The sequence below is a fragment of the Halictus rubicundus genome, chromosome 12 (genome assembly GCF_050948215.1).
Source record: "Halictus rubicundus isolate RS-2024b chromosome 12, iyHalRubi1_principal, whole genome shotgun sequence".
Taxonomy (NCBI): domain Eukaryota; kingdom Metazoa; phylum Arthropoda; class Insecta; order Hymenoptera; family Halictidae; genus Halictus; species Halictus rubicundus.
The window spans coordinates 4,530,843-4,557,155 of NC_135160.1; the positions used below are offsets into that span (position 1 = coordinate 4,530,843).

General features: G+C 37.4%; 8 protein-coding genes across 13 annotated transcripts; 6 read left to right on the top strand and 2 right to left on the bottom strand.

The window, feature by feature from the left end:
* Positions 1–343: 343 nt before the first annotated feature.
* LOC143359598 (uncharacterized) lies at positions 344–3,871 on the bottom strand. 3 transcript variants are annotated; one of them, XM_076797636.1, is made up of 2 exons: positions 3,781–3,871; positions 344–1,975 (listed from the first exon to the last, which is right to left on the bottom strand). In XM_076797636.1, the coding sequence occupies exon 2, from the start codon at positions 1,744–1,746 to the stop codon at positions 523–525; it is 1,224 nt and encodes a 407-aa protein (XP_076653751.1). In that variant the 5' UTR covers positions 1,747–1,975; positions 3,781–3,871; the 3' UTR covers positions 344–522. The 3 variants fall into 3 exon arrangements, with proteins under 3 accessions (XP_076653751.1, XP_076653749.1, XP_076653748.1); XM_076797634.1 differs by lacking the exon at positions 3,781–3,871 and adding an exon at positions 3,200–3,320; XM_076797633.1 differs by lacking the exon at positions 3,781–3,871 and adding an exon at positions 2,047–2,181.
* Positions 2,679–5,699, top strand: LOC143359599 (putative G-protein coupled receptor B0563.6). Its single transcript, XM_076797637.1, has 6 exons — positions 2,679–2,808; positions 2,932–3,191; positions 3,258–3,484; positions 3,713–4,014; positions 4,714–4,948; positions 5,333–5,699. The coding sequence occupies exons 1-6, from the start codon at positions 2,786–2,788 to the stop codon at positions 5,525–5,527; spliced, it is 1,242 nt and encodes a 413-aa protein (XP_076653752.1). The 5' UTR covers positions 2,679–2,785; the 3' UTR covers positions 5,528–5,699.
* Positions 5,700–5,848: 149 nt separating this feature from the next.
* On the top strand, positions 5,849–11,057 carry Gry (trafficking protein particle complex subunit 11 gry). Of its 2 annotated transcripts, none has more exons than XM_076798005.1 (21): positions 5,849–5,984; positions 6,122–6,323; positions 6,392–6,561; positions 6,632–6,820; positions 6,914–7,087; positions 7,149–7,316; positions 7,390–7,594; positions 7,673–7,843; positions 7,920–7,998; positions 8,076–8,130; positions 8,305–8,512; positions 8,589–8,794; positions 8,870–9,175; positions 9,247–9,452; positions 9,527–9,663; positions 9,730–9,942; positions 10,019–10,179; positions 10,248–10,470; positions 10,535–10,643; positions 10,723–10,799; positions 10,869–11,057. In XM_076798005.1, exons 2-21 carry the CDS (start codon positions 6,135–6,137, stop codon positions 10,893–10,895), a joined length of 3,273 nt encoding a protein of 1,090 aa, XP_076654120.1. In that variant the 5' UTR covers positions 5,849–5,984; positions 6,122–6,134; the 3' UTR covers positions 10,896–11,057. The 2 variants fall into 2 exon arrangements, with proteins under 2 accessions (XP_076654120.1, XP_076654121.1); XM_076798006.1 differs by having other exon boundaries at positions 9,250–9,452.
* Positions 11,058–11,205: 148 nt separating this feature from the next.
* On the top strand, positions 11,206–12,067 carry LOC143359785 (uncharacterized). The gene is made up of 2 exons (XM_076798014.1): positions 11,206–11,731; positions 11,928–12,067. Exons 1-2 carry the CDS (start codon positions 11,582–11,584, stop codon positions 12,057–12,059), a joined length of 282 nt encoding a protein of 93 aa, XP_076654129.1. The 5' UTR covers positions 11,206–11,581; the 3' UTR covers positions 12,060–12,067.
* LOC143359783 (AH receptor-interacting protein-like) lies at positions 11,956–18,404 on the top strand. 3 transcript variants are annotated; one of them, XM_076798010.1, is made up of 7 exons: positions 11,956–12,089; positions 16,322–16,456; positions 16,551–16,730; positions 16,801–16,969; positions 17,039–17,225; positions 17,710–17,852; positions 17,929–18,404. In XM_076798010.1, exons 2-7 carry the CDS (start codon positions 16,379–16,381, stop codon positions 18,129–18,131), a joined length of 960 nt encoding a protein of 319 aa, XP_076654125.1. In that variant the 5' UTR covers positions 11,956–12,089; positions 16,322–16,378; the 3' UTR covers positions 18,132–18,404. The 3 variants fall into 3 exon arrangements, with proteins under 3 accessions (XP_076654125.1, XP_076654126.1, XP_076654127.1); XM_076798011.1 differs by lacking the exon at positions 11,956–12,089 and adding an exon at positions 14,618–14,711; XM_076798012.1 differs by lacking the exon at positions 11,956–12,089 and adding an exon at positions 15,855–16,245.
* Positions 13,211–15,782, bottom strand: LOC143359784 (putative serine hydrolase). The gene is made up of 7 exons (XM_076798013.1): positions 15,617–15,782; positions 15,501–15,549; positions 15,350–15,410; positions 15,235–15,279; positions 14,891–15,126; positions 14,374–14,721; positions 13,211–14,288 (listed from the first exon to the last, which is right to left on the bottom strand). The coding sequence occupies exons 3-7, from the start codon at positions 15,408–15,410 to the stop codon at positions 14,034–14,036; spliced, it is 945 nt and encodes a 314-aa protein (XP_076654128.1). The 5' UTR covers positions 15,501–15,549; positions 15,617–15,782; the 3' UTR covers positions 13,211–14,033.
* Positions 18,405–18,893: 489 nt separating the features above from the next.
* LOC143359782 (protein pelota-like) lies at positions 18,894–21,314 on the top strand. Its single transcript, XM_076798009.1, has 10 exons — positions 18,894–19,085; positions 19,399–19,466; positions 19,535–19,627; positions 19,706–19,856; positions 19,961–20,074; positions 20,153–20,293; positions 20,373–20,595; positions 20,679–20,871; positions 20,951–21,057; positions 21,129–21,314. The coding sequence occupies exons 2-10, from the start codon at positions 19,426–19,428 to the stop codon at positions 21,227–21,229; spliced, it is 1,164 nt and encodes a 387-aa protein (XP_076654124.1). The 5' UTR covers positions 18,894–19,085; positions 19,399–19,425; the 3' UTR covers positions 21,230–21,314.
* A 358-nt stretch (positions 21,315–21,672) lies between these two features.
* On the top strand, positions 21,673–24,359 carry LOC143359781 (pescadillo homolog). The gene is made up of 8 exons (XM_076798007.1): positions 21,673–21,818; positions 21,942–22,175; positions 22,296–22,803; positions 22,877–23,016; positions 23,078–23,340; positions 23,421–23,608; positions 23,679–23,842; positions 23,918–24,359. Exons 1-8 carry the CDS (start codon positions 21,795–21,797, stop codon positions 24,179–24,181), a joined length of 1,785 nt encoding a protein of 594 aa, XP_076654122.1. The 5' UTR covers positions 21,673–21,794; the 3' UTR covers positions 24,182–24,359.
* The last annotated feature ends 1,954 nt before the right edge of the window (positions 24,360–26,313 follow it).

Sequence of the window (26,313 nt, forward strand, 5' to 3'; positions counted from 1 at the left end):
ATGTTAATTATCATGAATTAATAAATCCGTTAAAAATCCATTAAAAAAGTTGTACTTTATCTACTATAATTAATTGTATATTGGAATTTAGCAGAACAATGTTCTTAAATTACGGTCAATTTAATTCTAAAAATGCTATTGAACGCAGCTTATTATCTGTGAAAAAATAGAATACTTCTTCGAAGATTGTTCCAGATTATTAATAGAACATAATCACTTTTTTGCCATGTTGTTTACGCGTTTTTTCTTGTCTAGACTGTGAAAGTTAACGTTATATAGCATCTAAAGGTGAAGGTTAAAGAGGGAGTAAATTTCTGCATCGCATACTAAAAGGATAGGAGCTAGTCCATTTTTAATATTCATTCGATACATTATAAAAAGAACACGGTGCTTCCGTTTTAGTACATCAGTCATCAATGAGTCGGTTTTATAATTAAACGAATCCAGTAATTGCATTACTCGGCCATACATCTTTATTTGCTTCCTTTTCTACAATACATCCTCTCGAACCGCGTCAAATGATCAAGGAACATTCTCCTCGATCAATAAATTCACACTCCCGTCCGAGGTGCTGCTTTCAGTTTCTTCCGTGGTTGTGGAACTGGATTTCGACGAATTAATTTTCGACAGATTCGAATCGTTTCTGTTGGCAAGTAGAGATACCTGTTTCCTTCTATTCTCGTTCGACTTGTTAAATAAACTTATAGCCCGCTCTCTCGAGCTTGCAAATTTATTCGAATCGGTTTCTTCCTTCGAAAGATGTCTTACAGGCAAAACCCTCGGTGGCCTTTTGAAGGGCTTCAGGGGAACAGCCTCGGCATCGGCTTGATTCCCTGTTTTTGCTCTCGGGGATAAAGATTTCGATCTTCTGTCTTCCTTGGGCTCTTCGTTCGGTTCCGAGGCATGGCTACGAGCGACTCGTTTCACATCATCGACGTCTTCCGGGTGCGATAAATTTCTAATCGACGTATCGTCACGCTGTGCCACATCAAGTTCGCTCACTGAGCTTGCATTTTCGTTGGTCGCTTGAGCGGATACTCTATCGGGCGTGAGAGCCGTCTCTAATAATGTTTTCTGCTTCGCAAGATCGCTCATTTTTTCAGACAACCTATTCGCTGCCGAGAGGACTCGAAGGTTCGTATTAAAATAGCCCTTGCTCAAAACTACCGCCCCGGAAGGAGCGAAGTTGATCCTTCTTGGAATATTCAGGAGCAGATCCGGTTGCTTTGGAACTGTTCTGCGACTTTCGAAGAATTTTACTGCACGAATCAGGTCTAGTACATCGGATTCCTCCTCGTCCTGCTGGAAAGGTCGGATCGGCGTTTCCAATCGGGCTTTCTTCATTTGATGATCTTCCGACGATGTAACACTTCTCGGGGAATTTGGAATTTCCTCATTCTGTGTTTCAACAAGCGCCAGCCTTGGTTTTGGAGGCAATTCCGCTTTCGGATGTCGCAAGGGTATCTGATTTACATCTGTAAAGCCCATACCGTTTAGTATGTTTTGCGTCACCTCTCCGGAATCACCGACTGAGTCAGTAGAAGCATCATTTTTACTTTCAGGCGTGCCCGCATCCACGTTACCAAGATCTTCAGTCTCACGGATATTCACGGGAACATCCGAAGTAGGTACTTCCAGGGAAGCCTGCGATTCGGTCGTTACGTCCTCTTCAACATTTTCTTCAATATGCATCAGGATGTTTAATTCAGTTGTATCCGCTCCTGTTTCATTTATTTTCAATAGCATACTCTTCGAGTCCCCTGGAGATTCACTCGTACGCGCCGATTCTATCGATCTCGGTTCTGTTGAGCAACATCTTACTAAATTCCTGCTTTCACAAGGCAGTATTAACACTTGGTTATCGATGGAAAGCTGATTATTATCCAGACACGTTGCGGAAGGGACACAAGGGCAGGAATCGTGCGATCCCAGGGTCCTCGATGCAACGATGCAGAAGTTGACAAATTGCACCGTCCTAAACAGAAAGAACAAACAATTAACCGAAGAACGACGCGTCTCTCCAGACAGCGAGAGCTTTCCCATTACCAAAAGGTAGATCCCATCACGCTCGGCCTCATGATGACTGGATTCTCATTAGAACCAGCCCGGTGTGAATTGCTTACAAATTAAGAGGCAAGCCGAGGAGGAACAGAGTCTCACTTTGAATTTATACCAGCCGACCCCACTTAACGCTTAATATTTAGCAATCTGTGCTCATCTATTAAGCAGGCATCCTTTTCAGAAAATAGCGCGGAGAAAGTGAAGGTATATAATCAATTTACAGTTTCCGTATGCGGGAACGTCGATGGGACGATCTTTTCAAATATTCTGTATCGTCCGTTTCAATTATATCAGTCGTCCCGGGGCGCATAGCGCCCCCGCCGCGACGTCGCGGTCGTGCTGAATTTATTAGTTTATCGAGGGCCGTGCTTTTATTGAATCTTTAACCGAGTTAGCCAGACGAAGGGCGCCGGAATATAATTATAATGTACAAGTAAATATACTTCGGCTACAACAATAAGTCAACCGAGGCGGGAGCATGCGCGATATCGGGTTTCTCATAGGAAACCCGGTGGTGTGTTCATCGGAGATGGATCTCGCAGAACTTGTTGTGCACCCGCCACGCGCTTACGGCTGAAGTGATCATCGATGAGGGCGGCAAAACACGCGAGATAAACATACATCCTAACCACGCGTAAATCGATCGCAACGGCGATCACAAGAATTCCAAGTTGCAATTTCCCGATCTCCGATTAAACAAACAGTTCCGTTTGATACGCTCACTATGCTAACGGGAGTTCTGAAAGGGTACGTTTTTGAAAGGATTTCCTACTTCCTCCTACGAAGTACCTTTTGAATATTTAACATATTTGTGCCGCAGCATTGCGATTTCTTTTCGCAATGGTCTTCAACGACAGTTCAATGTTTCAGAACTCTCCTGTGCTGCGAGAATGCGAACGTTACGTGGACCGACGCCGCCAATGCAAACAGAAGTATCCTTCACGAAGCCGCGCCTTTGTTAAGAATTATTTACAGGATAGTAATACCAACGATCGTGGCAAGCGGTCTTTTTGGAAATGCTTTAGTATTGGTCGTGTTGTCCACGCCGGCGTTCCGTGGAATCGCTTATTTGTATCTCAAAGGAATAGCTCTTGCGCACGTTGGCGTTCTAGTATCTTGGATACCGATATGTACGTACTACGACGAAGTCGTAAAAGGGAAATTTATACTGCAATCGTGAACCTGTCCGGTTTCAGTTGTCAGGCTGGGTTATGGCATGCAGAACAATTATCCGTCCGGGTTTTATCACGCTCATATGGAGTTGGTCGCTATTAACATTTTCGCCGTGGCGAGTATCTTGATAATGACTTGCTTGATCCTCGATCGATACATTTTCATCTTCTTCCCGGCTCGCATTCGAAGCAGAAACGCGCGGAAGAATGTCCGCTCTATCGTTCTGTGCTCGTTCATCGTCGGATTTGCGGTAGTACAATCCTCTTGGAAGGGAGAATGGACGATAATTGAGCTAAGTTGTGCAGATGTCTACTTAAAAATCACAAGATATTAGTTAAATACATAACGGACCGCTTAGTTTTGTGATCTTCTAAATTGACTCAATTTTAGATCATCGGAGGATTGGTAGCTTTCTGCAGAACTTGGACCAATTAAGTGTGAAACAGTAATTTTAATATTGATCAGAACCATTCTGTAGATCAGCGCCCCGCTAACAAAAATGAGAACGCTGCACGAACAACCGGAGGGTGCAGGTATTCAGTTCACCTTGCAGGAGAACACTTCCGTTACCCAGCATCCCGTGTGGCAGGCGTACATATGGATCATGGAGATCGCGGTCCGCCTATGTCCGACCTTGATCCTTCTTATATTGAACAGCGTGGTCGTTAAGAGATTTCTGCACCTGAACGCAAAGAAAAAGGAGTTTCAATCGGTCTCTGACAAGTACCGCACTGCGAATCTACCCGAAACGTCTCTGTTGACTCGAAACCGCGGATACAGGTACCGTATAGTCGGCTGTCAGTCCGGGTATAGCAAGCAAAGGGACGCACTCTCGGGTGGTGTGAAATTCGAAACTCCTGTTTGCACTGGTTGAGTGCACCCTCCATTATATCTCGCTTAATACGCGGCTACCTTAAATCCCTTCCACTAGCGGCGCTAAGAAACAAGGTCATTACGGTACTAAAAAAAGCGTGGCGCGTGTTTCGTGTGACCTTGGGCCGACCTAGAGACGCTAAAGACGTCTCCAAACTCATCTGATATGAACTGAATAAAACTAACGCGAAAGCATGAAAGAAAACTAAGTTAACTGTACGAAGAAAATTAATTTGAAGTTATTCGGATAGTACGAATTTTTTTAACTGCATTCGCTGCTTTAAATACTGGTTACGTCACAAAACCATGGTAAAAAATGTATGTATGCAATCGTATGGGAAAGATACGGGTGACCTTCAAATTTTTTGTTTAAGTGGAGAACCTGTTTGTACCATCGCAGCAATTTATTTTTTTTTTGTCCGACATCTTTTTCTATCTTCCGGCGTAATAAAGTCGCTTCGGTGCTCCGTTCCCCGTGTCTCACCCTGTACAATGCAAGCAAGTTGTAAAACATTATCGAAATAATAGGCCACCCTTTCGAAAGTTAATAGCCGTTGCATGTACTTAGGTAATCAATTTTCTTATCCACGTTAAATCATGTTTCAGAGAAGAACAGCACCTCGCTGCACTGATGTCGGTCATGGCGGTGTGTTTTGTAGTGACTATGATACCGTCGATCGTACTCCCGTTTTTGTACAATAATTACGAGTCCCTGGATGTAGGCTACCATCTATTTCGCGCGTTCGCCGCGGTTGCCGAGCTTTGCAATTACGCCGCACACATTCTTATATACTTGTCCTGTAGCAAAGAATTTCGCGAAGAATTGCTCAAAATTCTTCAGGTAAAAAAATGAGATTTAAATGCTTCACTTATCGACGCTGCAATTATCTTCTACATTGCACGCTGTACGGGTTGTTTTTAAATTTCCAAAAAATGGTTTATTCTATTAAAAGTCAAGGTCACTCATTTTTTTCAAATTGAACAACTCAATTTTGACTTCACGGTATTCTAGTTGCTGTCAAAACGAGTTCAACGACCTAGAATAGTGCGACCTTTAAATGACCTCAAATTAAAAAATTTGGATTGGATCCTAAGGACGAGAGGACCTTGACTTTTTGCTTGCAAAAATTGTGTTCACCATTTTGCAGAACACTCAGTAGAGGTTTGATTGATGTAAAATATTGAAAAGCAACAAATTAGAATCGAACCTTCCTTGAAATTGCAGAATAAATGCAGGACGAACATAGAGGAAGACATCGAACGACCAATTGGGGAAATCGAAGATTATAGCAGACACGGCACTACGGTTCGATTGACGCCAGAACCGACGAAATTAAATTCTCCCGGATCCACGAGCAAACAAAATCATGTGGAAGAAGATGGGGAATCGGAATTATTGAATGCTTCTGACATTGTATAACAATTGTACTAACGAACTGCGAATAAAGCTGTCTAATAATTGTAACGGTACCGTTTCTTCAATGACTACAACGAAATCGAACTTCATTCATTAGGAAAAGAGAATGACATAAACATTTCTGACATCTAACTTACTCGCAACTTTTAATTTTGATTTTCTATCCTTTTTAAGTTCTATATTTTTATAAAACTTATATTAAGATTCTGTTACGTTAGGAACGATATTTAAATAGTAATTGAGATACAAACAGCATGTCTCGTATCGAATTTACAAATGTCATTAGAGCGATAATGGTTGTAGATGACACCACTAGTCGTCTACACAACATCATCACATAGTAGTACATAACCTAAACTGTCAAATTGCATGCACGTACATCGAACAGTGTCATTTCATTGTACACTAAACTTAATTTAACTGTAATTTCCTCGATGTAGTGCATTGACGAAAATACTAGGTATGTTTGTGGGAACGTAATTAAATATAGAAAGAAGAAATTTGCAATGAATGTTAGATTTAGGCAAAATAAAAATTGATTAGTTCACCTTAAACATTATTAACATTTTTATAGATAAAATATTATTGTCTTTGCAGGCAATACTGAATTATGTTTGAGTTACCAACAGAATTAACGACTAAGCCACTGGCTCTTATTGGTTTAACTGGCTTAGATATCGCAAATCCAGTCCATCGTTCTATCTGGGATGCATTTAGTAATAACAGAAGACTAGAAAATTCTGTGATTCAGTTTAAACTACTAAGTCCCACACATGTGTTCCCCAGAGTCAAACCCAAGGTAAACATCATCAAACATGATTGATATAAATTGCAAATACAAGAATATTAATCAATCATGTGTTATAGCGTAATTTGTACGAATGGTACAAACCCAAAGGAATATTGAAGCGTAATTGGATGAATAAGTACCTCAATGAAATTCCAGCAGTAGTAGTTGTATTCTATGATTTAGATTGGAACGATCCACAATGGAACGATAAGAAAATGGAATGTGCTACCAAAGTACAAACACTTAGGTAACAATTAGATTAAATATAACATTGTTCTTTTTATACAATAGCAATATACAATTATCTGTGATATCAGGAATGCTTTGGAAGGTAGAAACACAAAAATAGCTGTAGTACTCATACAACACTGTACCCAGCCTCCACCAGGTTCCGAAGATGCTTTGGCTACTGAGAGAGCTACGGCTGTTTGTGGGGCATGTGAGCTACCACCAAAATTATTGTACATTCTACCACATGGAAATCATTTATTAGGCTACACATCTAGGTAATTAAAAAATTAATTCTCGAGAATCTGGATATTTTCAAGGACTAGATTGTCTCAAACTAATATGGTTTATTGAAATGTATCTACTTGCAGATTGGAGAATGCATTGTTTGATCTAGCCCAAAATTTTTATCATCTTGAATATAAAACGGTCAAAGGACACAGAGATCAACTTGATAAAACTGTGCACCAACACCTATTTGTACGTCACCACTTCAAGATGGCATTCTTGAACGAACTCAAGCAAGATCAAAGTTTAGCAAAGAAGTGAGTTAAGAAATATTAGTGTACAGATCCCTTGTAATGAAAGATTAAAATTTCTGTACAGGCACTACGAGCAAGCGTACAATAATTTGTCTGAAATAAAAATGAAAGACACGAATGCAATGGAAGTTAAAACTGTTGCTTGGTTTGTCAACTACAAATTATGTAAAATATTATTTAATTTAAATATTGCTAAAGAAGCCATAGCACAGTTTAGGCACCATACAGACAGGTCAGCAATCAAAGTTATAATAAAAGTACAATAAGTAATAAGTGCTGTAACAAAGATCAATGTTGTAACATAGATTCAAGCTGATGACTGGTCCGAAGGAACTCATCTTTGAACACCATGCATGGATGTGCAGTCAGTTCTCTACATTTGCCGAGTTATTTGATGAAGCTATTCGACAGGGACTTCCAGCTCTTCAAATTCAGCACCCTGGGTATTATTTTCAATTAGCAGCTCAGCATGCAAGCTTGAGACAAGCTGCTTGTAAAGAACTATGTCAAGTATGTGAACCATTATAACTGCCACGTGTTTATATAAAAGTTTTAAACGCACTAGTTTACATGTATATGTTATTTCAGAATATTCATAGTTATCCAGATCCAGATCCGCTGGTTGGAGAAGATAAATTGGAATTTTATGGACAACGGCCATGGCGTCCCGAAAAATTGAGTGCAGAACCTGCAGACTCAGCGAAAGAAACAATTGCCATACAGTCTTTGCAGTACAAAGAAAAATTAGTAGATCATTCTGTAAGACATTCTTACATCATATATATATTATTTCAAATGCGATTGAACGTACACATAATCGTTATTTCATTTTCAGAAAATAATTATTAACTTGTTGGGAAATGCAATTAACCAATTCAAAGTGTACAGATGCCCAAGAATGAGAAGGGTACTAGGTACAGTGTGTTTATTTACAGATTTTACTCTTGTAACCACGTTACTTTTGTAATACAACAGTATAATCTTGTTTCAGTGGTACAAATGGCTGAAGAGTATTATAATTCGAAGGATTACGGAAAAGTACTCACGTAAGTTGGAATTGGCCTATTACTATAACGAAAAAAACGATAAGAACAAAATCATTTGGGAACCACCTACAAGACTTTATACCGCTCATAAGTCAAAATTGATTGATCCTAACATTATTCCCTCTAGACTATTTTCATAACTTAACATCAAAATCATAAAATTTGATTGGCCAGATTGTTGATGCACATGTTGTGGGAATATCACGGGGAACGGTGGCCCGTCTTAATTACAAATATCTTAAAAAATGCGTTGAGAGCGGCGTATCTATCCACGAGTATTCAAGACTACATCACATTAGCATTTGAAGCATTGGGACCCTCCACCACATTCTCGGAAGATTACAAAGCAGCAGTGTACAACAACATCATAAATATACTTAATGTAAGACGAGCCTACAGATTGAAATCACTGCGCGCAATAATTTGCAACTAATTAAAATATTTCTCGGAAACGACAGAAGAAACCTCCGAATCCGGAACCGAACTTACCTGATGATGTGAAACTTCCAGCACTGGAGAAGTGGGAAACGGAGCTTAACAAAGTAGAACCAATTGTTTTCACAATTGATGATAGTAACATGAGTTCATTTGTAGAAGTTAAGGGGCGGTTTTTGCAACCGAAATATGCTGTTAATTCTTTAGTTAGCGTAGAAGTTATTGTCAGGTAATCTGTCCTCAAATCACGTTCACATAAACGTACAAGATCGAGACTTTCAGTTTAATAAAATTTTACTTTCAGGAATTTGTACAGTGGTATCGTAGAATTTTCTAAAGTATTAATAACGATTGGTAGCTCCGGATACTCGTCAGAACTTACAATTACCAATGCTGAAAACTGTAATCTTACTTTCAATGCAAAAGAAATGAAGAAACTTCTGTATCAATTTGAGGCACCGCAAACTACCGATGAAAGCAAAATACGCATCACTACTATTTCATTATATATGGGCAACTGTAACGTTTGTTGTATTGTTTTGAGATTCTCCGCTGCTGGAAGGGAAACGAATTTGTTGAGTCGATTGTATCCCGAGATACAGCAGTTGCGGTACGTTTGAAACAAAACATTCTTACAGGCATATCTTTTTAAAAGGCTGATACATTTCGTATTTAAAACAGCAGAGGAGAATTTGAGCTGATACAACCACTAGTCACTGCAGAAATCAAACAAGAAGAATCTAGTCTGAATATAAGCGCAGAATCCAACAGTCCAGCGCTCTTAGGAGAATGGTTTCCTATTCAAATATCTGTTACTGCTAATGAAAATTTATCATCCGCATTGTTACACGTGTCGCTGGTATCGGATGGAGCACTTGAACAATCGAGTATGTTCATAGTAATATGTTATAGATTATTGTTTAATTCCAAACTGACCTCGTCAATTTTAATCGATTTGTAGCTGAATTAAGTTTGACAATGCTCAACAAACAATCGGTAATAACAATACCAATCGAAGATCTGGAAAAGAATTGCAGTTCTAATCATACGGTATACTTAAGAGCACATAAAATTGGCGATAGAAATATCCATATAAAGGTAGATATGAATTTAATTATTGTTAAAGTAAATGTATATAATATATACGTAGTTTTGTTGTTATAGATTGAATATTCGAAGTCTGAGGAAATAAAGGGAACTAAAGAATTGACGTATTCGTTATCAGTCTCGAAACCGTTTGAAGTATCGACACTGTTTTATACAACATTGTTTGAACCGATGACAAAAGGTTTCATTAATGAACCTTTTATAATAATGCCGCACATCTCCTGTGTCTCTCCGTGGCCTATAAACATTATCAGTACTTCTATAGAGCTAGTAAATAGTACTTGTATATTATACTCTTGTTTGAAACCTTGACTTTACGTTATTGTAATATTACATTATTATGCAGGGTGATTCCATAGCGAGGGAGAACGCAGACCAATCGGTATCCGTTCTAGCCGGTATTACACTGACTGAGGGTGAAACGGGAACGGATTCGTACTGTTTGATACCAAAAGCTGGTAGTGAACAACCTACCAGTACCGGAGTATATACAATTAAGTGGAAACGGTAGTAAACTATCATTACGCAAAACTACTATTGCAGAAAACTTTAGTAATAAAACATCATGTTTTTAGTGGTAACGATGAGAATGCATTGGAAACTAGTAGCAGTGTAACTTTAGCACCTTTATGGGTCGAAGATGCAGTGATCGGTTTGGAAGCTAAACTACCTGCTCATGGATGGGTCCGAACTCCGTTGCTTATATCATACTTTATAAAAAATCATTCGGATTACATGATCAAATTACGGTTAATCATGGAAGCTAGTGACGCGTTCATGTTTGCTGGTCAAAAACAAGTATGTAATTCTATAACAATATAAAAATGTATATCGCAGTAATTAATTATATGATCGACGTTAGGTGGACATTTATATACTTCCCAAGAATGAAAGAAAAGTTGAATGGATTCTTCGTCCTCTTGTGGCTGGTTTTGTGCAACTTCCAACATTGTCTTTAGCTGTTCCGTCAGGTAATACTTTTACAAAATATATATTACATGTTTATTCCTTGAATTTCAAATTTCAAGTTTCTTTTCTTATGATCTGTAGACGAAGAGTATAAAGTTAGTAAAACGCGCATTTCGGAAGTGATCGAACGGTCGATACCGAGTCACATATACATTTTGGTAAGTATCATAATTTTGTTCTATATCTTAAATTAAAATGTAATTTTGATTGAATATATTTTATTATAGCCGACAACCCAAACCATAGAAGAATGAATGAACCAATAAGGAGGGGTTGCAGGAAAAAGAAATTTTACGATCATCCAGTAAAATGTATTATTGAAACATAGATACATTTTGCATATACTCGGAAATATAAGGACATTTCATATTTAGGATTATGAATATCAGTCTGCTGAATATAATTTATTTAAGTTACATGAGTTAGTTTCTTAGTTTCTAATAAAAATTCCTTCATCCTTTAAAGTATGCGTTCCATATGTGAATGCTTAGACATTCGATGTGGGCGTCGATATTGATTGTTGCCACGAGTACAATATTTCCATAGAAACCAGCTACCACGTGTACAGAGAATTAATCGAGACTCGTACCATCATTTCAGATATAAAAGAGCTTTATTTTTTCGTTGTAATTTTCTTGATTGTTTATCGCCTGGTAAATAAATAAGGTAATAAAAAATAATGGAAGGACACAGTCGAACGCAGCCGACGAATTAATTCGTCCACCCTGGTCAACACAGTATCGATTAATCCGTCGCCCGAGAAACATGAAAAACGCGAAACAATAAGCAACAGAGAGACCGCTCGCATTTGTATACACATGTATGTAACTTATAATGCGTTTTAAAGTGCATCTCCCACATCATTCGTGCCAGTTTAAGACTGAAAATTATGCCTAAGTAAAACAGAACGACAATATGCGATTATGAAAAGTCATAAATAATGATGATGACGATGCAGGCTGATGGCGGTCATGCACGCAAGGTTTCTTCGGAGAAACTGCAACGCGAGAAACACACGGAAAAGATTCTGACGCCTATTTTTCGTATAAACTCGGAAGAATCCTTGTCACGTAATCGAAAATTCTTAAAGGTACAGTATCACTAAACAAAATCCTTTGAACGTAATTTCCAAAACGTTGTAATGTCTCCTGCCGCACTATAATTATGGATGACGTGGACGGCAAGAGCACCAGGGACGTTTTTATTTGTATTACACGCAGTGAGACCGTGATAAGTATATCGGTAAAGGGAAATACGACAATTTAAAATAAATATTTTGTAAACAGGATCTGGAACTCGCAAAAGCACGGTTGAGGACTTACGCAGCTTATACTCCAACGGATCGGGAATTGGATCAACGCGCGTCAGAGTATAGAAGACACCTCCATAAGCAAACCCGAAGGTCGGATTTTTCATAACAGCGTGCCAATTTCATCTCATTGGGTGAAGTATGTTCTTCCACGATCTGATAACTCGAGCCGAACGAACAAACTTTCAAGTGAAAAGTTTATTGATCGTTGGGATCGATGGATCAGACCGATAACTGAAACGACGAGATTAGCGTGACGGCGAAAGAAGAGAAAAATCTGTAAATTAAACATTACATAAAAGCGATTACGAAACGGATGATTTCACGATCCCGAAAGCATTATGTCTTGATATTGTTACGTAATTCCGTATTACAAAGAAAATTGCATACTTACGATACGGCGAAACGATGCAGCGGCCGAGGAAATTTTTTACTACACAAGTGGTCGAATCGTTCCACCAGGAATGCGAAACGAGAACACGTTGACAACTGCAAACGGTATTCACCTGGCGGAATGGAATATTCAAGTTCGTTTTCTACGTGCGACAGCATTATCGTCGCTCGTAATTACTGACACGCAGAACGTGTATGTACGATAGGATAAGTTCGTTTCAGGAGTTGCCTGATAACAACCTAAACCAATAATTCGACAAAAAGCCCCGTGCAATATCACCGCGTTAAATTCCACCCACGAGTACAAATGAAAAAGTTCGGATGTTCTTTACCGGTTCATTGGAACGTGTTACCATTATTATTTGCATATAATATTACGATAATAAACATTCGAAGATATCTACTATCGCACGAGACAGTTACCGATATTTACTTTGCCGAGTCGCCTTGAATTCTGATTATCTACGAAATGTTTTAACCGGCTGGTTGCTACTCGATCTTCGTTTACTGGCTTCTCGATAAGGCAAAAACACACGTTCTAAATGTGTTTCACCTTAATCGCTCTATGCCGATCAAAAATTTAGTAAGAACTGACACGTAATAGCTCGAACGAATGAAGTCTTGGTACATAGTTTTATTTTATTTCGACGTGGCATCATTACTGACAACTGAGTAAACGAGACATTAGAACTTTTTCAGTTAGAGCATTGTACGTCGCTTAAAAACATCTGTATCAACATCTTCTTTATCTCTGCCATACATCTTTTCTTTTGTAACTCGGTCTCGACGGCAGCGCAGTGTTTCATAACACCTGAGCACGTTAGAATCGGTAACAGGATTTTCTGCGGGTAAAATTAAGCCACCAACTAATTCTCATAATTCTTTTATTTATTTCAATAAATTAGAAACGATAGGTTTATCTATAAATACTTGTGGAACCCGCCATGGAATATTTTTCTTCTTCTTTAAGAATAGCTTAAGGAAATTGTAACATACAAAAAGAACGTAATGATAGCGAATATCGCTTCGAAGTATTTTTATCGTCCTGTTGTCTGTGGAGACATAAACCGGTAAAGTTTCCTGCAGCACGTTATTGGCATATTAATATTAATATCGCATATTAATATCGCTCTAGTAAGATAAGCGCAATATCCCTTAAAAAAAAACGTAGTGCATCATTTCAATTCAATGAAGAAAATTGTTTTATGTCATCGTATTGAATAACATTTTTTACTGTTGAGTTTATTTTTAACTTGTGACGCACAGTCAAGCGAATGGAAGCAGCGCGAATTTATCTAGAACCAGTAATGCTATTTTTTTTCTTCAACGGAAGACTAATATTTGTGGAAACGAAAACGTGAATATTTCTCGTTTTTCCTTATAAAATATGATCTATTGTCCCTTGCTACTTCTAAAGTATTATACTTTCAATAAATAATGTTTGTGCGTGCACATTCCCGTATCAAATACACCGATACAAAGCGCTAAAATTTTTCTAAATTAAATCCATCTGATGTAAACCATCAAAAATTTGGCGACAACGGAAGAAACACAAAAGAATTGGCATCTAATTTATACTCTAACGCAACAGGAATTAGCATTGTATAGCTAATATAGCTTTCACAGAACTAGTTTTTTAACTAAACAACCATAATCCGGTGTTACCGTTCAATTCTAAACTGTTTCATCATTAAGTACTTAGAAAGTTGCTGATGATTGGTGCAACAATTTCGGGATTGTTTAAGTGAACGTGGTGAGTCCCTTCGACTTCGTGGTATTCGAATTTTTTGGAGCCCATCTTTATTTTGTCTAAGGTCATCTTGTAAGCGTCTGGATCATCAAATTTGTATCCGTTCAAAGCGCGAATGTTGAGGTAAGCACATTTTATTCGGGATGCATATTCAAGCACTACATCCAAGTTTCCTGGTACGCCCAATGCAGCAATCTAAAAGATTTAATACAAATATTATTGTACATGACACTCCGCGAATTGTACTGAAGTAACTTTGAAATAATCACACATTCGTTACCTTCAATCGTGGGTCCCGTGAGAAGCAGTACCGCTCGGCGTCACAGGAAGAACGTACACCACGTTTCATTAATACTTTTGCACTTTCTTTGCTTACAGAACCACGGTAGGCATTCTCTACTACATCAAGTGCCTCATTGTAATTATAGGATGGAACAGTCTCATCCTCGTGTCTCTCATAAGATAAAAACTTATCAACTATAAGACCAGTCTCTTTTACATGTTTTACTGCATTTCTTACAGTGGGACCTACTATGTCTATGCTAATGAGCATGTCCACGTCATCAGGAAAGGATGCAGCGTATAAGAATCCTATTGCTCCTCCCAAGGAATGTCCAAGTAATTTTATCTAGAATGAAAAATAAATAATTAGTAAGATATGCATTTAAACACACGAACCCTTAAGAACAAATATGTTTGCTACACATTAGAGCCAGTTCTTTTTCTTTGCATAATAAAATGATATAACAAAATTTATGTTATAAATTATGCAGCAGTAACATTACGCACTCACTAACCTTGTTCCATTTGAAGTATTGTACAATTCTACGGAGTAGTATTATTCCGTCCCAGTAAAGATAATAGTACTGACTTTTTGGATAGTGGGAAGACAAACCATGCCCAGGCATATCCAGACAAAGTACAGATACATTGTCAGGTAACAAAGGAATCAAATTATCAAAAGTCCCACAGTTGTCCTGCCAACCATGCAGTGCCAATATTGGTTGATGATCCATTGATCCCCACAGTCGACCTAAATTTATTATTGAAAACTTTGATAACATTTTTTCAACTATAAAGCAAAGACATATTCTTCATCCTAAGATTTGTAAGAAAAAGCTAAACTTAAGAATTAACTGACCGCTTACGTGACCCCATGGCACAGGAACTGTAATTTCTTCCACACCTGCAAATTGATGACGCGTTTAGTTACAACTTTATCATGTAAAAATACAAAGATAAAAATGTTGACTTACTACGTGTTTTCTGTCCATTTATATTCTCAGTGCAAGCACTGTTTCTATTAACAGTACTCATCTGGTTAGAAAAGAATTTAATAAGTAATATTCAAATTTAGTATCAAGAGAGTATGAAGTGTTTAATAATACTCATAATAATTTGTTTTACCTTGTCCTTCTAAATAGTTGTAAGTAACTACCGGTGTCTACAGTGACAACTGGAATGAAATAATGTGGAGTCCATTAGGTGTTCAAAGTTCATTATAAAAGTACAAATCATCATACCTTGCAAAGTATTTCTTTTATTACGTCACTATTTATTTAGAAAACTATCGGACTTTTTAAGTACTGTAGGATGGTGTGCAATACATTCGCGTGTACTCGCTGAACAGTAAACTATACGTATAACTTCATATACGTGACATTCATAAAGTTTCACCTGAAGTCATATAGCAAGATTTTCACGAAATGTTATTCAAAATTATGTTAATGAATCTCACTCAGCAATGGTCTAAATATATACTTCCGTAAGGAATCCTTCCTTATGCGTCAATTGACAAATGATTAGATAATATTTCTTTGACGATAAAGTTTTAAAGAGATCCGACTGAATTTCTTGATGACACACTTCAAAACATAGAAATCACAGAGTAATTTTTCGGTTAACGGTACAAAATTGTGTTCTCAATTTATGGTTATCTCTAGTCTCGTCATCACGAGTACATCGCGTGTTACCGTTAGATTATAACATCATATAAAAGCATATGTAGCGAAATATAAACCGAAAAAATGAAGTTATTTCAATAGCTAGCACAAATGAAATTAACAATAAAAAAATAAGTATACACCACGTCCATTCAATGTTATTTTATTTATATAGGTTCATCGTTGTTTGAAATCTCATAGCTTAAACTGTAAGATTACAACTCATAATTGATAAGGTCTTGCGATCTATCACGATGTTAAAATTGAAATTTAAAACTGTTCTAGGTTGGAATTAAAATATTTTAGCTCATTACGACGATAATTGTTATTCATATCGTTAAAATGGAATACAATGATTATATAGTAAAGACAATAGTTCATGTAGGAACAAAAGCAATTAATTTTGTACCTGGGACTAAAGTATGCATTATAAACACTATATAATTCTGATTTTCAATGCATTAATATCGCATATTGTTTTTGTTGGTTACATTAATAATGTTTAAATTTGTAGGTTGTTTTCCACTTTAAAACAACAAAATGTGACCCTGAGAAAACAGTCATTGATGACAGTAGAGTTATGCGGAGACCGATGGAGCTTGTTTTAGGGAAAAAATTCAAACTGGAAGTATGGGAAGTCATTGTACAAAAGATGGCATTAAAAGAAGTCGCATGCTTCAGAGTACATAAAAGTGTATGTTTGCAGTTGTACAACAGTATTATATAGTTGTAAACAAGTGTTTTAACGGTATCCATTTATTTAGCTGGTCACAACATATCCTTTTGTATCTAAGACATTGAGGGAAGTTGGAAAGCCACCGTCAGAAAAACAACCGCACCATTGCTGCGGTGTGACTTTACAGAATGAAGGAATAGGATACGATGATTTAAATGAACTTATTAAATATCCTCAAGATTTGGAATTTACAATTGGTAAATAGTCTGAAATATGGACAAGTTAAGAAAACAAAAATATCAAAGATTAATTATTTTCTATTGCAGAACTTACAGATGTAATACTACCAGAAGATTATGAAAAGGAACCATGGCAAATGACAGAGGATGAGAAACTAAAAAGTATCCCAGATATAAAAGAGAAAGGGAACGTGTTATTCAAAGAGAAAAACTATGAGGAAGCTTGCAACGTGTATGCGACAGGAATTGGAATGTTGGAACAACTTATGCTTGCGTTAGTATTTCATATGTAGTTGCATACTTGAGGCACACATATTATTCATTATTATACAGGGTATTTCATCTAACTTGACCACCTTAAATATATTGCTTATTTTGTATGATAGAAAAAATGTCAGGGGGAGAAAATATTCTGTTCGAAGGCGCCTATACGGTGATGGGCCGAATTTTTTTCGAGATTCCAAGGTCATCGTTTTTTTTTATGGGGCTGCATATTTCCACTACTACAGTTTTATAGCTTATAAAAGAACGAATCCAACGAGGTGCAATATGTTGACCTTCACGTGACCTTTAGCGAGGAAATTATGAAATGTTTATCAGTAACTTCAGTACGCGTTCGGGGGCGCTAAATGAAGAAATTTTAATTTCATTGAAACAGTGTACCGTGTAATTGTCCCTGACATTTTTTCTATCATATAAAATAAGCGACATATTTAAGGTGGTCAAGTTAGGTGAAATACCCTGTATATAATTTATAGCGTGAAACCCAACGAAGAAGAATGGTTGGAATTAAACCGATTAAAAATTCCATTACTTTTGAATTATGCACAATGTAAATTGATGCTGAAAGAATTTTATGCAGTTATAGAACATTGCACTACAATCCTGAAACACGATCCAGGTTTGTTAAATCTCTTTTTCTATGTGGACCAAAGGGTACTATGCAAATGTATATTTATACATTGTTAAATTATTAGATAATGTGAAAGCCTTGTATAGGAGAGGGAAAGCACATATAGGAGCTTGGGACAAAGAAGAGGCTACCAAGGACTTACGAAGAGCTGCAGAGTTAGATCCTGCATTGGCAAATGTAGTTGAAAAAGAACTGCAAGCATTTTCGGCAGTTCTTAAGGAAAAAGATTTAAATGACAAGAAGAAGTTATCAAAACTATTTAAATAGAAAGTATATGTATGTATGTGTACATAAATGAAAGGAATCATGTCCAAATACGAGCAACAAATATTGTGAAAGTCATCAAATTTTCTAGCAATTTCAGTTTGCCAGTATTAAAATATTTAAATATGTTAACGCACAAAGATTTCTTGCATTTTAATATTTATTATTAACTGTTATAAATTATTATCGAGATTTTTCATATATTTAATATACAATATAAATGTAATATGTGATATATTTATACATTAACAATAAATAAGAATGGAACTTTATTATATATTATATTATATAATTACTGTGTATTTATTTCGAAATTTGTAAAGTTTCTAAATATATGTATAAATCATTCAGCGGTGAATAAATAATTCGGTTATATAAAACTCCTGAAAGTATGCTGCCCTATACCTTAGCTAACGTGTTAGTAATGTTAGTGTAGTAGGTTGCATGTCTCTAGGCGTTGATTAAATTTTGAATTAGGTGTGAGGAACAGTAGGACGGTATTGGTGACAAATTTCGGTAACTCCCGATGCGCCATCTATAGTTATAGGGTAATTAGCCTTGCTGGTCACTAGGTTTTAGGCAGTTTGAAGTTAAGTAATTCAATAGCCGGAAACAAAGAACGACAGAAACAAAGAGTGCGGATGTGAAGCTAAAGATTATTTTTCTATTACTTTCTCAGAATCGAATCCTCACACTTAATCTCAATTTGCAGCCCTCTGGTGGTCACTTTCTTAATCTTAGGATCGTCAAGAGAATTTCATTTCCACGCCATCTACGAATCTACATTTCTAGAGATCATTTTTCTTTCTATTTCATCAAGCCATGAATGGGACTGTCGATCGCCGGAAAAGTATCATGTTTGACATATGGAACAATTTATTTCACGTTACTCCAATCAAACGTAAAACTTGGAAAGTATGATTCCTATAATCATATGTCTGTGAAATTATTTCTGAGGTAATTACACAACTCTTGCCGATGATTGTGCAACATTAACCAAAGCTGATCTCAACCTAACCTGCAATATCACAGATTCATAGTTCGGATGAAACTTAATTTGTAAAGATTGTTAAATAAATTTACGTTTGATTTTGTATTTGATTTCGTTTTTATTTGTCTCATGTATTAACGTTACTTTAAAACATGTTCGACAAAGCGAGACATAACATTTGGAGCGTCACGGGTAACGCTAACATTTTCAGTATTTTACGTTTATTAACATAACCTGACTGAAAAAATGATTGCAAAATTAAACACTTTATATTTTTAGATATAATATATACGTGAGTCGTATAAAATGAAGCTCGTGGCAAAGGTTGTTGATAAAGAGGGAGGAGGGTGAGTGAATTATAATTATGGTCGTTACGAATGGTTATTGAAATTTAATACAAAACAAAAATTTCTAGGCGTGTAGCTCTCGTCCCAGAAAACACAGAAGACATGTGGCATGCATATAATCTCATTAGTGAAGGAGATTTTGTTAGTTGTTCTACGTTTAGGTATTATTCCTTGTTATTACAACATATCAACTGTTATAAAATTTATTGGAATCTAATATTACTTTACATTCTTTATAGGAAAGTGCAAACGGAATCATCGACTGGCAGTTCCAATAGCTATAGAGTTAGAACTACTCTTACGATATGCGTAGAAAACATTGATTTTGATACACAAGCCTGTGTTTTAAGACTGAAGGGTAGGAATGTAGAAGAAAATAAATATGTTAAGGTAATGTCCCTTAAATTTTATAATATACAGAGTATCATGCTTGCTTTGAAAGTAATGCTCTGTATAAAAGAATGTGTGCAATGTACAACAGTGATTCTTTATAGACAGGAGCATATCACACATTGGATGTAGAACAAAATCGAAAATTCACGATCACAAAAACTTACTGGGATTCCATCTCTATGGAAAGAGTTGATACAGCATGTGATCCTACACAGGTAAATTATATTGCTAGACATTGTACTAAGTCACTTCCTCCTGTATATTCAATTAAACAGTTGTGTATTTCATTGTAGAATGCAGATGTTGCAGCTGTTGTAATGCAGGAAGGAATAGCTCACATTTGCTTGATAACTTCCAACATGACGATAGTTCGGGCTAAAATAGATCAAATCATACCTAGAAAAAGGAAAGGAAATGTTTCTCAACACGAAAAGGTTCTGTTGCATTGCATTCGTATACATTTTTTTATGTACCTACGTATATACAGTATATGATTATTGAAAAAATTTTTAGGGTTTGTCTCGATTTTACGAAAATGTCATGCAAGGAATTTTGAGACACATAAGTTTTGATATCGTGAAATGCGTTATTCTTGCTAGTCCTGGGTTTGTAAAAGACCAATTCATGGATTATATGATAGAACAAGCTGTAAAAACGGACAACAAATTGATATTGGAAAACAAAAGTAAATTTTTGCTTGTCCATTCTAGCTCAGGATTCAAACACTCTTTAAAAGGTAACGCGAATGTTTTAAACGAACTATCAAACTAGACAACGACATAATAATTCTTTCAATATATTTACAATTCAAAATAACAGAAGTTTTAGCGGAGCCAGCCGTTGTTTCTCGAATCTCTGATACGAAAGCAGCAAGCGAGGTGAAAGCTCTTGAAACATTTTTTACAATACTACAGACTGATCCTTGCAGAGCGTTTTATGGAAAGAAGCACGTGCAGAAAGCCTGCGAAGCACAAGCTATTGAAACATTACTCATTTCAGATAAATTATTTAGGTAAATGCGAAATAGCTGATTTTATTTAAGTTTAATTTTATCGAAATAAGAATCAATTTCTTTACTGTTAACGGTATAGATGTCAAGATGTTGCTCTGAGAAAAGAATACGTTTCGTTAGTGGAAAGTGTGAAAGACTGTAGTGGAGATGTAAAGATATTTTCGAGTTTACATGTATCCGGTGAACGTAAGTTATATTTATGTAACATAGAGCGATTTTGTTTTTGTCATTTCTACCATATTTTTCTTTGCGTTTAGAATTGGAACAAGTAACTGGAATAGCAGCAATACTTCGTTTTCCGATGCCAGAATTAGATGACGAAAGCGACGGCGAAAAAGATTCGGAGGAAGACGAATAACAAATTGAATAGAGTACGCTAATGTGCAACTTTGTATATATTTGTGCTGTGCGCAATCGAAATGTATTATTAACAAAAGTGTAAAGTAATTCTTTTAAATATCCCGAATCACCTTTTCATTCATTTTGCTAGTGTCGATAATTTTAAACCGAACCGAATAAAAACACAGACGAGGTATAGGAGTAGACCAATCACCATATGGGGTTTCGTGTCTCACGATCTGAAATACCGACATCGTTAACAACTAGATTTCTTACGCCCTCTATTCAGACGAACGATAAATGTTGCAACTAGATCCACGATAAGCTTAGGCCATATACTTATAATAACTGGAGGGGCAGAGAGGATAGACTATCCTCTCTGATTGGTCTACTCCTGTACGTCGTCTGTCATAAAAATTACGTTGCACTTATACTTTTGCAATGAGATGGCGCTGCTTTAAGGTTCTCAACTTTTCAGTCTCTTGTTGTTTTTCTACAAATAACACGTGGAACACTTTAACAGTTTACCTTTTTCTGTTTATGTAGTTTTTAAATATCGTATTGCATTAAAACTACAATAAAAAATGGTTGTAATTGGAAAGAAAAAGGTATTTATTAAATGTTACTAACGTTTCTTCTGTTATTCGAGTAGATAAGAGAACATTGATTGAGGTTATTTTTACACTAAATTCATCTGGGACATTATTAACATTTTATTTTGAAATTTGCAGTACCAGTCCGGAGAAGGAGCGCAGTTTATGTCGAGGAAAGCTGCTTTGAAGAAATTGCAGCTTTCCTTGAATGACTTTCGTCGACTGTGTATTTTGAAAGGTATATACCCAAGGGAGCCACGCAACCGTAAAAGAGCTCAGAAGGGTGAGCCTGGTATAAAGACATTGTATCACAAGAAGGATATTCAATTTGTAATGCATGAGCCGATAATATGGAAAATAAGAGAATACAAGGTACATTAAATTGATGTCTGTGTATTTTAATTGATATATATATATATATATATATATATATATATATATATATATATATATATATATATAACATTTTGAGCGTCTTTATTGTTTTTCCAGGTATTTCACAAAAAAGTGGCGAAAGCTAAAGCTCTGAGAGAATTTTCAGACATGAAGAGACACTTGAACAATCATCCTACTTTGACATTGGATCATATTGTTAAGGAGCGTTATCCAACATTTATTGATGCCCTGAGAGATCTAGATGATTGTCTGACACTATGTTTCTTATTCAGTACATTTCCATCTCTTAAACATATACCGAGAGATCAGAGTCTATTGTGCAGAAGATTAAGCGTAGAATTCTTGCATGCTGTAATTGCCGCTAAGGCTCTGCGCAAAGTGTTTGTATCCATTAAGGGATATTATTACCAAGCTGAAATTAAGGGCCAAACAATTAATTGGATTGTACCACATCATTTCTGCTTTGAGCCTCAAGCAAAGAACGAAGTGGACTTTAAACTCATGTCCATATTTGTAGAGTTTTATATCATAATGTTAGGCTTTGTTAATTTTAGACTCTATCACACACTTAACTTGTTTTATCCACCAAAACTCACCACCAGCGGTAAGATCATTTTTCATTAAGTTTCTTTTTTTATATATCGCGCTTTAATCTATTGTTAACTTTTTCTGTACAGAAAATAATGAAAAAACACTTGTGGATGAAGAGACCTATGTATCGGAAAGAATAAGTGCATTAAATTTATCACTGGTAACTCTAGATCCTTCCGTACAGAATGCAGAAGACGAAGACTTGGAGATGGATCAGTTTGCAAGTGTAAGTACAAATGAAATGAAAATCACCTTCAAAAATCTATTTTTTCAATTTTCCCTTACAGCAAGATGGCGATACCACGAAAGTGGAAGAAGCTAAAGTAGAAGCAGAAAAAATTAAAAAGCTAAAATCGTTGTTTAAAGGTCTGAAAGTTTTTCTAAACAGAGAAGTACCAAGAGAACCATTAGTTTTTGTTTTACGTTGTTTTGGAGCCGAAGTGTCTTGGGATAAATTGCTGTTTGTTGGAGCAACATTTGACGAAACTGACGAGACAATAACTCACCAAATAGTGGACAGACCTAGCATGAGCAAACAGTATATCTCCAGGTGGTCTATAGTTTCTTTACTTCATAATAATTGTGTTTACTCAATTAATTCTACTCATTGAATCGCTTCTATTTTAACAGGTATTATGTACAACCGCAATGGGTCTTCGATTCCGTTAATGCGAGAGAGTTGATGCCTGTGGAAAAGTATTTAATGGGTTGCATTCTTCCACCGCATCTGTCACCATTCTCAGACAGCCGTCACGATCAAACCTACATTCCACCGGAGGCCCGCGCTCTTATGGATCACGATTTTAAACTAACCGATGGTATATGCTCCCTTAAAATAATATAAAAATAATCTGCAGCACAGAGACTCATACTCGTTTTATTAAACAGAATTAAGTGCTTCCGAGGAAGAAGATGACGATGAAAAAGCAGACGAGTCCAAGAATCAAGAACAGGAAGACGAAGACGAAGTGGAAATCAAAGAAGAAGACGATGACAACGAACAAATGTCTTCGAAGGTGGAAGACAAGAAGGAACAAAAACGGTTGCAAAAGGTTGATACCGCCAGTTACATATATCTCTAATAATTATGACTACGGATTTATTTTATCCGCATTTATTAATTGCAGAAAAAGGAAATGAAAGTGAAATCCGGCACGGTAACGAAAGAAGATCCATGGGAAAAGAATCGACAAGAGAGGCAGGAGTACCGACTTCGTGAACGAATGATCAAGAAGAAGCATCGTAACCTGTATAGAAGTATGATGAAGGGTCGCGAGGAGAGGTCCAAGGAAATATGGTTGTTGCGGAAGAAGAGGCGTATCCACGACGAAACTGAGAAACAAAAGCGCAAGGAGGAACGCAAACAGAAGAAAACGACACCTGTCCAATGAATAAAACGATGAAAGACTTGACGAATTGATACAAATGTATTATTTAAACTATTTCGCTGTATATACACAATTTGAACCGGTCACGTTACAATCGATAGTTGATATTTGTCTCATGTCGATTAGACGTAAGACAAATATGAATTAAACAAAACGAAGTTTTCCACTTGATTACTCTACACATTTCACAGTGATTTTTTGCCAAGTGTCACTCCTTTTCCGAACTCCTTTTTACGTTTAATTGGCCTCGTGTTTTACGATTCGTTTAGATAGTGAGAATTGTTTAAACGAAACAGTTACAAGACTGGTATACCGAAGGCCGTATTCGAAATTGACTTTCAACTTCACTATTTACTCAGCAAAAATGTGAAAAGATTGCTACGTATTTGAAACGCTCAAGGTGGTTTAATCCCATCGACTTCCGGATTGGAGATAAGCGATGTTACGAGGGAAGATCTAAATCATTGAAGGCTTGATAGCGGGACGAGACGACTTTCTCGATGGTTGTAGGTACAGTTACGCGTAATGGAGAGATGCCTTTAATCCAGTCCTCCCACTTGCCGAAGGCCTACGCGTACGACGATCCTGGTCCCTACTTTTCCAGCGAAGGACTTTGAAGGCCAAGCTACCCACACGCGTTGGCCTACGCGGTGGTCTTTCTGGTTCTCTAGATAGCCTCGCGCGAATAGAAAAAAAGAAAGAAAAAAATCGAAAAATGAAATCTGCGAGTTCGATCGATATTCTCCGTACGACCACCCCGAAGGTCGTGCATTGATCTCGGCCGATTCGATCGATCGCGGGCCTGCTCTTTATTGCGTGCTCGTCTCGGTTGTCCGATCGCTAACGCGTCTTTGATTAGCCCCGTGACTTTCGCTAGACGAATTAACACCGAAGGACAAACCGATTTGGCGGCAGATAAATTACCATCGATGCATCCGGTCGCTTCGCGTACTGTTCACCGTGTCGCCTTGAACATCGAACATCGGAATCGGATGCGGGCGCGCGGAAGAGCGTTTATTACTCCACTATTCCGATGCTTTTGACCTCATTTTGCCTTTAGCCCTTGCGCACCGTACTCAAGCCATACTCAAACAGCGATATTAGGTAGTCGCAAACGAAATTGTTGTTGATGTTGCAAAATCCACTAGAAAGTCTTCAGCCATGGATCACGGGCTCTGAAAATTTATGAAATAATCGCCGGCAGATGTGTTAAAAAAGCGACCGTCTAAATGTGTCCGAATATTAATGGGAGTCACAGCAGCTAGTAATTTAAATTGGCTGCTAAAGTATTATAATTTAATGGAACGTCTGTATCCTTGGGACAAAATGGACTCAAGTCCTGCCATCCGAGGGTTGATCTTATACAACATTTACAGTGAAATTAAGTCGCTTTACAAATATTCTCTCGACTCGGAGCAGTCGCTAACGCAATTATTCCCGACTGCTTAGAACAATTATTTAGACAGCAGGCTTCGAAAAGCGCTAAGAGCCACTCGCAGCGTCGAGTTCGCGATTTCCTCGAGTTCGCAGAAATAAATCAGCGCTGAGTCAACCGACGCCCGTTTAGAAAATCGTTTCCCGACAGGCCAATCGACGGATTGCGTAAAACGAAAAAGAGAGAAAAATAGGTTCAGTCGCCAGCAGGCGAGGTCGGCGATCAACGAAACCGCGGAGAGCCGAAAATCGGCGCGCGCGCGGTTTCGTTTCTCTCCGCTCGGAAATTCGCGCGGCCGGAGAAGTTCACCGTCGATTTCTTCAGGGCTATTTGCAGTGGTGACTGAACCGATGTGTCGCGACCAGCCGTGTCGGTGAAGTCGCGAACACACGCGAACGGTCTCGGGTGTGCGCGAAACCTGTGGTGCAGATTGGGCGCTTACGTCATCCTTGCTATTCCTGTTCCAGCCCATCTCCCGCGAGTATCCTTAAAACGAGCATCCTTAGAACCTGCAACGTCGATTCGCCTAACGTCCTAATCTACTCGGGAGCCGCGGATGATCCAACGGCTGCTGGGAGAGGACGTCGCCGATCCGCTTCGCCGAGCCTACGGACTGCGAGCGACGCCGAATGAAAATCGTACGGGTTCTCGATCCAGGAAAACGTGCTATGTACTATAGGAGGACGTACGTTCAATTAGA

Bases quoted from the DNA above. Each gene is read 5' to 3' on its own strand.
- LOC143359784 (XM_076798013.1), bottom strand. From the start codon at position 15,410: ATGAGTACTGTTAATAGAAACAGTGCTTGCACTGAGAATATAAATGGA. The intron at 15,280-15,349 runs GTAAGTCAACAT...ATCAATTTGCAG, and splicing joins AAATGGACAGAAAACACGTA to GTGTGGAAGAAATTACAGTT. The intron at 15,127-15,234 runs GTCAGTTAATTC...TAATAAATTTAG, and splicing joins GCCATGGGGTCACGTAAGCG to GTCGACTGTGGGGATCAATG.
- LOC143359783 (XM_076798010.1), top strand. From the start codon at position 16,379: ATGGAATACAATGATTATATAGTAAAGACAATAGTTCATGTAGGAACA. The intron at 16,457-16,550 runs GTATGCATTATA...TTAAATTTGTAG, and splicing joins ATTTTGTACCTGGGACTAAA to GTTGTTTTCCACTTTAAAAC. The intron at 16,731-16,800 runs GTATGTTTGCAG...CCATTTATTTAG, and splicing joins GCTTCAGAGTACATAAAAGT to CTGGTCACAACATATCCTTT.
- Gry (XM_076798005.1), top strand. From the start codon at position 6,135: ATGTTTGAGTTACCAACAGAATTAACGACTAAGCCACTGGCTCTTATT. The intron at 6,562-6,631 runs GTAACAATTAGA...CTGTGATATCAG, and splicing joins ACCAAAGTACAAACACTTAG to GAATGCTTTGGAAGGTAGAA. The intron at 7,088-7,148 runs GTGAGTTAAGAA...ATTTCTGTACAG, and splicing joins GATCAAAGTTTAGCAAAGAA to GCACTACGAGCAAGCGTACA.
- LOC143359599 (XM_076797637.1), top strand. From the start codon at position 2,786: ATGCTAACGGGAGTTCTGAAAGG. The intron at 2,809-2,931 runs GTACGTTTTTGA...TCAATGTTTCAG, and splicing joins CTAACGGGAGTTCTGAAAGG to AACTCTCCTGTGCTGCGAGA. The intron at 3,485-3,712 runs GTAGTACAATCC...ACCATTCTGTAG, and splicing joins CGTTCATCGTCGGATTTGCG to ATCAGCGCCCCGCTAACAAA.
- LOC143359785 (XM_076798014.1), top strand. From the start codon at position 11,582: ATGATGATGACGATGCAGGCTGATGGCGGTCATGCACGCAAGGTTTCT. The intron at 11,732-11,927 runs GTACAGTATCAC...TTTTGTAAACAG, and splicing joins GTAATCGAAAATTCTTAAAG to GATCTGGAACTCGCAAAAGC.
- LOC143359598 (XM_076797633.1), bottom strand. From the start codon at position 2,078: ATGAGGCCGAGCGTGATGGGATCTACCTTTTG. The intron at 1,976-2,046 runs GTAATGGGAAAG...CTTTCTGTTTAG, and splicing joins GTGATGGGATCTACCTTTTG to GACGGTGCAATTTGTCAACT.
- LOC143359781 (XM_076798007.1), top strand. From the start codon at position 21,795: ATGGTTGTAATTGGAAAGAAAAAG. The intron at 22,176-22,295 runs GTACATTAAATT...TTGTTTTTCCAG, and splicing joins GGAAAATAAGAGAATACAAG to GTATTTCACAAAAAAGTGGC. The intron at 23,341-23,420 runs GTGGTCTATAGT...CTATTTTAACAG, and splicing joins AGCAAACAGTATATCTCCAG to GTATTATGTACAACCGCAAT.
- LOC143359782 (XM_076798009.1), top strand. From the start codon at position 19,426: ATGAAGCTCGTGGCAAAGGTTGTTGATAAAGAGGGAGGAGG. The intron at 20,596-20,678 runs GTAACGCGAATG...TCAAAATAACAG, and splicing joins ATTCAAACACTCTTTAAAAG to AAGTTTTAGCGGAGCCAGCC. The intron at 20,872-20,950 runs GTAAATGCGAAA...TTAACGGTATAG, and splicing joins ATTTCAGATAAATTATTTAG to ATGTCAAGATGTTGCTCTGA.